The sequence below is a fragment of the Vitis riparia genome, chromosome 9 (genome assembly GCF_004353265.1).
Source record: "Vitis riparia cultivar Riparia Gloire de Montpellier isolate 1030 chromosome 9, EGFV_Vit.rip_1.0, whole genome shotgun sequence".
In the NCBI taxonomy this organism is placed as follows: Eukaryota; Viridiplantae; Streptophyta; class Magnoliopsida; order Vitales; family Vitaceae; genus Vitis; species Vitis riparia.
Genome location: NC_048439.1, coordinates 18467081 through 18475927, shown reverse-complemented (window position 1 = coordinate 18475927; position 8847 = coordinate 18467081). Strand labels below are relative to the sequence as shown.

At 40.1% G+C, this 8847-nt stretch overlaps 1 protein-coding gene across 1 annotated transcript; it reads left to right on the top strand.

The window, feature by feature from the left end:
* Positions 1–2830: 2830 nt before the first annotated feature.
* LOC117921885 (heat shock 70 kDa protein 17-like) lies at positions 2831–4031 on the top strand. The gene is made up of 3 exons (XM_034839832.1): positions 2831–3268; positions 3335–3487; positions 3561–4031. The coding sequence occupies exons 1-3, from the start codon at positions 2831–2833 to the stop codon at positions 4029–4031; spliced, it is 1062 nt and encodes a 353-aa protein (XP_034695723.1).
* Positions 4032–8847: the final 4816 nt, after the last annotated feature.

Below are 8847 nucleotides of genomic sequence, written 5' to 3'. Positions count from 1 at the left end.
TATGGATTTGTGTAATTTAAGCCCATTTTGATAATTATTTTCGAAAACAGTTTCAAAAAACAGTTTTTAAAAACTATCATGTGATGTTTTATATAGTAAGAGTTTGTTTGAGAATTTAAAATATTTATATTCTGTTTTTAATATTTTTAAATATATTTTAAAAATAATGTTTATGTCTAATACTTTATTTTTAATCATTCTATCTATTTATATAATTATTTTTTAAAACAACCCTAAAAAAATAATTAAAATATGTTTTTTTTGAAAACATCTTATTTTATATTCTTAAAAATAGAAAACATAAAACAATTTTATAATTGTCTAATACGTTTTTTTTTTATAGCTGGCTTAGATGGGGGCTTGGGCGATCTGGGCCTAATCTAAACATAATTATATATTTATAGAAAATTCAAATTATACTATTACACAAAAGATTGATCATAAACTTTTAAGTTTATGTTGAAGAGTTGTTCTAAAATTTGTTCTTGAAACATGTAGGAGTTGTAACTCTTACTTTTTGTTATTATGCTTGACTTAGAAAATATGTCTCATAATCTTATGTAATAGCTATAGGTAATGGTATTTTGGTATTTTTTTTAGAGCTTTTGGTTTATTTTATTGATTGTGCCATATGGTGATATGTAGTCCTATTGATTTTTGGAGGTTTTAGAATGATAGAACATTTAATAAAATGGAGGATGAGTTTGCATACCACTTATTGACTCCATTAAGTGGAATATGTATATACCAATTCTAGTCTAACAAATAAATTTCATGTATGAGTTAAGCCTAGATTGACTATCAATTTACTCGTACGAGTTACACCCCTAGTAACGGTATATTACATATACCTATTAATTATTTCTTGATTATTTTAAAGGTTAATTTTACTTATTTCCCTTGAGGTTTTGGTTAAATATACCTAATCCTTTATTGGATTGAAATTTTATTAAATGTATTTCCTATTCTTTTCATTTGATATTTTCACCGACTTTCCTCTCATTTAAAATAAGGAAAGTAATTGATGAATTTTCAAATCAATAGGAGTTAGTTGTATTTAATTAAGACCTCAAGAGAGGTGAGTGAAATTAACCTTTATTTTAAGTGAATGTTTTAAATTAACCCTCATTAATTATCACATTTAATATCAAACTTCAAATTTTTTTTCTTCGTTCTCTTAATCTAGAGATTTTGAATGATTTTCTTCATCTTTTATAGCTTTAGGATTTGTATTTTGTTCTTCTTTTTGTAGCTTTAGGGTTTGTATTTTTCTCTTTCTTTTTATAAGTTGAACTTACAATTTTTAATTTTCTTATACTGATTTCTCACTTTTTTGTTTTGTGCATTTATGTAGTCATGTGTAAGGGTGCAATTAGGGCAAGTTGGTTCAACCCAACCCAAATCTAATCCAATATTTGGGTGGACTTGGGAAAACATATTTAATACTTAAGTTGAACTTGGATTAAATTTTTTTAACTCGAGCTCCATTTGGGTTGGACTCGACTCAAGGTTCGAACAACTTGTATCTAACCTGATCCCAATTTAATTTTTTTTAAAAAAATTATAATGTTTATTATCTTGTATAATAATATTCATTTTATTTTTGCATTTTAAAGGAAAAATATCAAACCATAATTATATTATATTGTAGACCCCCATTTAGGTCATTCTTTGCTGCAGCTGATTTTGCCACGTGGAAGAGCCCCCAGCGAGCCACGTGTCGCCTCCTTAGTGGCTATAAGGGAATCAGCCTTGCTTTTTGGGAAGCAAATCAGAGGTTGACAGGTGGCATGAGGTTCTGAAGGCTGTTAGAGGGGCAAATCCGGGAGAGAGAAAAGTGATTTTGCAGATTAGTGGTGCTTTTGGGGGTGGCTGTTGAGTAGAGGCGGCCGTTGGGAGATATTTTTTTTGGAGAAGAAAAAGGCAGACGAGTTGGATGAGAAGGGGGGATCTGCAGGAGGCAGAAGGGAGAGTCTCTGGAGCTTCAGAGGGGGATAACGAGAGAGGGGGTTTTCTTTTTCTGGTTGTCTGGAGGCTGTTGAGAGGGCAGAGAACATTGTGAGTAGTTTTGAGAGACTAGAGAGGAGGCTCACGGAGGCTGGTCTGAGGGATTTTTGGGAAGGAAAAGGGAGCTGGGGAGGAAACAGAGGAGACTGTTGCAGAGGGTGCTGAGGGAAGGCATTTTCGTGGTGGCTTTACAAAGATACGCAGAGGACACACCTGGGAAGAGGAAGACTCAGGTACCATTTCCATAGTTATGTTTATTTTTTCCATGCTCATGTCCTTTTCATGGTGATATCTGAATGTCAAGTGAGATTCTATCTTGGTGTTTGAACGTATTTGCTTGGATTTCACTTGACTCATCTTTGAATTCTAACCTGTTTTGTGTCCTCTGTTTTGAGATCTCTAATGAGATGTTAGCATTCCCACCTCTGTTTTTGTTTTAAAACTTACTTGAAAAATCGTTTTGCCCCCCCCCCCTCCTACATCTGAGCTCATTGATGGATATGTGAAATGAAGCTTGTATGTATTCATCTGGTCCCCATTGTCTGTGTTCTGCTTTGGTCATCTTCCCCTGTTCCTGGTATTCATCCATGGCATGCACTTTGATTCATCATCTCCACGTGAAAAAGATGTATGAGAGCTGTCAGTGGGTCATTCTGGGTCTATTCTACCTCAGTGTGCTTTTGCTGTTTGGGAGTCTCCAATTTCTGGTTCATTTGATGGCCTCTGAATAACTCTTTTAACATGGTACCTACACTGCCTTGTAATCACCCTCTCTGCTATTTGCTTCTGCTTCTGCTTCTTCTGATGAGACCTGTTTCAAGCTATGCTCAAACTTCTGGGAAGTTTAGCTTGGGTTCTTTCCCTTACTGCTCAGAAGAGCGATTCCTTTTGGGCATCCCCATCTGGTGATTTCGCTTTTGGGTTCCAACAGATTGGGAATGGAGGTTTCCTACTAGCTATTTGGTTCAACAAAGTACCTGAAAAGACCATAATTTGGTCAGCCAACAGCGATAATCCAACGCCAAGAGGATCCAAAGTTGAGCTCACCACTGATGGAGAGTTCATTCTCAATGACCAGAAAGGCAAGCAGATGTGGAAGGCTGATCTGATCGGTCCTGGGTCGCGCATGCAGCCATGCTTGACACTGGAAACTTTGTGCTGGCAAGCCAAAATTCCACCTATTTGTGGGAGAGTTTCAATCATCCAACAGACACTATATTGCCCACCTCGATATTGGGGCAAGGCAGCAAACTTGTTGCTCGTTACTCAGAAACGAATTACTCAAGGGGAAAATTCATGTTTTCGCTGCAGACTGATGGGAATCTAGTGCTTTACACCACTGATTTCCCAATGGATTCCGCAAATTTTGCTTACTGATGCACAATTGGCGGGTGTTAATGTGCTTGCGCTGATCAATGAGCATTTGGGTGTGGCATTGCAATATGGGATCGATAAGGATTTCTCGAATGGATCAAGGCATGTTGTGTTTTATGATATGGGATCAAGTAGTACTTATGCTGCACTAGTGTATTCTTTCTGCTTATAATGCCAAGGAGTATGGAAAGACAGTCTCGGTTAACCAATTTCAGGTTAAGGATGTTATCTGGGATCCAGAGCTTGGTGGCCAAAATATGGAAATTCGTTTGGTGGAGTATTTTGCAGATGAGTTCAACAAACAAGTTGGGAATGGAGTTGATGTGAGGAAGTTCCCCAAGGCAATGGCTAAATTGAAGAAACAGGTTAAGCGGACAAAAGAAATTCTAAGTGCGAATTCAGTTGCTCCAATATCAGTAGAATCCCTCTATGATGATCGAGACTTCAGGAGTATCATAACTCGTGAGAAGTTTGAGGAGCTCTGTGAAGATTTGTGGGAGAGATTTCTTATTCCTGTGAAGGAAGTGCTTGAGAGTTCAGGTTTGAAGGTTGATGAGTTATATGCAGTGGAGCTAATAGGAGGTGCCACTCGAGTGCCAAAGTTGCAGGCAAAGCTCCAGGAATTTCTTGGAAGGAAGGATCTGGACTGACATCTGGATGCTGATGAAGCTATAGTCCTTGGTGCTGCACTACATGCTGCAAATTTAAGTGATGGAATCAAATGGAATCGCAAGCTGAACAACCTTAGTTTGGGTCCATCGGAACTGCAGGTTTCTCAGGTATGAACAAACAAGCTCTGCTGAATGAGGGAGCAGATGCGCTTGAGGAACAAGGGTTTCAATTATGAACATTACAACACTCTACCATCAGACCCTTTTAATCTAAGGCGTCAGGTCCGAAAGAAGAGAAAATTCAGGGCTATCGTTCAGGATGTGGCAGACCTACAGGAAGTCGAAATTTTCATCTATTCATACAGCCCTCAAGATCTGGAAGTTATAGAGCCTCATTTCCTAACACGAAGGAGGCTGTTCATGCTGCTCATGAACATGCAACGACAAGGCTCTTATTTGTCATACCTATTATCAGCAGCCACTTCCATTCCATCACCTAATAAACCAATCATCATACCTACTGCCCACATATCCATCACATCCACCTCCGTGCCTACACTTCTAATTTTCAAATACCCATTAAAACCACCCTTCATCCTCCCAACTCACCATATCCATACTTTCATTACCCTCCATTCCATCCTCCTTCTAACCTTAAACACCTATTCTCCATGCATGACCACGCGAGCCTTGGTAAAACTCTCTCCGGTCAAGACGGGAGTTGGAGCTCAGTCCACTGTCTTCTTCAAACACAAAATCCATACATAAAGGACTGCTGAAATTGCAGCCCGTTCTGGCAGTTGGCTGAAAGATGGATATTGATTCGGATTTCCAGATTTTAAATTTGAAGTCATCAGAGGATGGAACACTTATGCCAATGGAGGCTGCAGAATCTGTCCACCTCAAATCGAAGGGCACTCTCAATGGCAGATTGTCACGGGAGCAGGTCCTGAAGTATGCATGCTTACGTAAGAAATATATATCTCTTTATGCTTCGCTTCTCAAATCTGATCTAAGTCGGGCCATAGTTGATAATAACAAAGACACTGAGGAAATAGATCGTGGACTTGATATTGAAGTAATGCTTCAGTGAAGGATGTCCTTCGCGAGATGAAGGAGCTGAGGCCAGCTTCCTCTAGATGCAACTGATGAAATTTCTGATGAGGCTTCCAACAAAGCAGAAAGCATACCTGAAGACGCTGACAATTCCTGAGCATGATGGGTTTACACTGATGGAAAGTCAACATTTTTGCGTTGCTTTCATCCTAGAAATGTATAAGGAGGCAGAGTGACATTCCTTGGAAGCTGGGTATGATGAGTATAATGCTACAAATGTCACTGGAGCTGCATTTTGCCGTTCAGTTGCTCTAATTTTGATGGCCCTTTTGCTCTTGCGCCATGCATTGACCATTACAGATGCAGATACTGATGGAGATGATGACACATCAACTTTCTTTCTCTCTTTTCTTGCTTCGGGCTGCTGGGTTTTTACTGCCCTGCTACATTATAGCCTGGGCTTGCAGCGTCGAAGACACCGGTAGGGGCTGCATGACCCTGTGGTACGTGAGCAACATCATCCTCCATAGCATCCACGGTCACCACTGCGTGCTCTCTAGAAACACCGACATCCATGTCGTCAATAACGACTTTGCCCAGTGGGAGATGTATGCCATCGGCGGCAACGCCAACCCCACCATCAACAGCCAGGGTAATCGCTATGCTGCGCCTAGGGACATCAACGCCAAAGAGAGTACAAAGCGCGTGGGGACAGACGAAGAGGATTGGGCAGAATGGAATTGGAGGAATGAAGTGGGCCACGTGCCATATCCCATTTCATCACCCTTGACTTTGAAAAATAATTGCTTCAAATCCCACTTTGTAAATATTTTCTCTAATCCCGGATTTTAAATAATTTCAAGTCAAACTTTTTCATCATTAGAGTCTTATGTTCCAAAAATCCGCTTTTCGATAAAATTTGGCTGCCATTTTCTTTTCGGCGATCCACTTTCGAATCTTTCATAATCTTTTAAAATGTTTTAAAATAAGCAAGAATTAATTTCAGTAATTCCGAATAATGAAATTTATGGAATTAATTCATGCTAAAATAAACGGGCTTTGGTGGGGGCCCCACATATATGATCTCGTGACTGATTGACCGTTTGGTTGATTTATTTGCCATGCGTGTTTGATTTATTCTGTTCCTTGACATGCGTATAAGTATATGTACATATTCATTGTTCACTGATCCTGCTTCATGATAGCGCATTTTTCACTGAAGGTCCAGGTACGCACTCATTCTCATTTTGATTTGTTCTCTATGCACGCTCTTATTTTCATATGTGCAAGTTTGATTTGAGCATCCGCTGATTTCCTCATTGATTGCCACGTCAGCTTCATTTTATTAGTAGAGACCCGACTGTAGGGACTTAGAGGGGTGCTACGGTCTTTACCGTACCTTCCCGATAAGTAACCTGACCCCCGAACCCAATCCGGTTTTTCGTAGATCACCTTTTCCAAAATAAGGAGTCACACTTAGGGTTTTTCTTTCTTATTTTGTTTACCCTTTAAAAATAAAACAAAAATAAGTGGCGACTCCAAGTCATTTTTCAAACAATAAATAAAAATCAATTTTTCGAATAAAAATCGAGCTCGTCATCGAGTGGGAAACGCATGAGCACGAAATGCGGGGTCCACAAAATGGCGACTCCGCTGGGGATCTTTAGAGGGTCAAGCTTGAACTTAAAGTGAAGCAAATGTGGCGTTTGGTGAGTCGATCAGTGGATACTCATCTCTTGATTGCACATTGAGAGTTCCCGAGTTTTCACTTGGGACATTGACATGTTGATCGTATTGGTCGATTATTTTGATTGGGGATTTTGATGTAGCCAGTTTCTTCATGCTTCATTGATATATATGTTTGAGATATTTGACATTCTGATTATGATGATTGTTTCGTTTTGATAGAGGATTCTGAGATAGCTATTTTCTCTGTGCTTCATTGCCATATTCATTTGAGATATTGACATGCTGATTATATTGATTGCTCATCTTGTTTCACTTAGCATAGTGATTCCGATATTTGCCGTGATTATTCTGATTGCCTTGCATGTATGGATTCGTTGTTGGTTTGATTTGACATGTCGATCCTCTGGCTTATATATCATCTTGATCGTCTTTGAGCATGGTGTTCTTATCACTATTCATCCTGATTGTCATAGCTTGTATGCGTGCATGAGTGATATATCCTGTACTCTACTTGACTGCATGTCGCATGACTGCCCTTCTTTTGCTTGATTGCATGTTGCATGTCTATGAGGGTCGCACTTCTATCCCCTTACCTCCAATTCTCTTGGTTTCGGTCATTCCTTTCATCTCGGCTCTCACTATTGCAAGTGTGAGGCCTTCTGTGTGCTTGTCTTCTGACCGAGCCAGAGATTAGGAGTAGGGTCTAGCGACGGGCTATATCGATGTACGGGAGCATCCTGGAGGAGACCGACATACCGATGCTGATTGGAGTCCGATCATTGAAGACCTGTATAGCCCCGAGCTAGGTTTCATGGATAGTTATGCGACCAGTGTGTTTCATCTTCTGTTCTAGATTCATAGGGTTTTCGGATGCACCCACACCATCACTGTGCACTCTAGTTGACTATTGAGCGTTGAGAGTTTGAGAGATTTCACCATAGGAAACCCCCTGGGATGTCGAGGTAGTGCATGTGTGGAGGTGATGACCACCTTGCATGGAAGCGCCCTGTCTCTTTAAAGGCGTGCAGAGGGTTGCATACCGCCGGAGGGTATGATCGCTTCTGCTAGGGATCTTTTAAAGTCCACCCATATCCATTTAGAGCCACCTTCACCTCGTAGGTTGAGCCATAGATCCTTCGATCAGGACTCCCTCCCTACACGTGGGTGCATCTGAGGGCCTTCAGAGCCTCTGTGGTTACACTTTGGATTCGACACTCCCTCCTTTTAGTCTCCAGTTGAGAGTGCTCGGAGATCAGTATGAGCTTGAGTACGGTTGGATCACCTTTCGTCTTGTCGCCTTAGTTTGTGCTTTTCACTCGATGAGTTTAGCATGTTTTCTCCCTAGGGCTTTCATTCTTATTTCTTGGCTCAACACACTCCTTCACTGTTGTCACTCACTCGATACTTTGGGATATGTTCATGATCATCTTTTTACTCTGTACACCTATCATGGGCCCAGTACCTCATTCTTTGTTTGATCCTTGGTTCGATTTTCGACTCGAAGCTCATATTTTCATTATAGAAAGGTGAAAGGCATATTTTCATATTCACACATTTTTCGGGAGATTCGCCTTGATCACCTTATCATTTTTTCCCTTATGGAGCTCGAGTTGAAGGTTGAATCAAGGATATTTTGGTCTAGATTGAGTATCGATCTCGTGATAGTGTTGTTCTTCACACTCCATTCACTTTCTTCACACCTCGATCATTTTCTGGATCATCAATAGAAATTCTTTAATCATATTTGTAGTCATCTCATGTTGGACACTCCTATGACTCTAGAGTTTCTATCGTACATCCAGATTTCTGATTGTCACCATACGATTGTGTATCACACCTTGTCATGTATTGGGTTGTATTGTATCATGTGTTGGTCATTGTTCGTTGCATCCCGTGTCGTTGCATGAGTCGTGTTTGAGTCGTTTTGTTTGGGTTCTTTTGTAGGAGTCTATTTGTAGTCCTAGTCTTGGTTCAGTGCCCTGGGTGAGTGAGATAGAGGTTGATTCGTATCTCTGAGCTGCTATAAACGGATTCGCAGTGAGTTTTGATTGGTTAGCTTATCGCTTCTGTGGTTTCGATTCAGGAGTCATTGACCAGTTTGAGTTAGAGG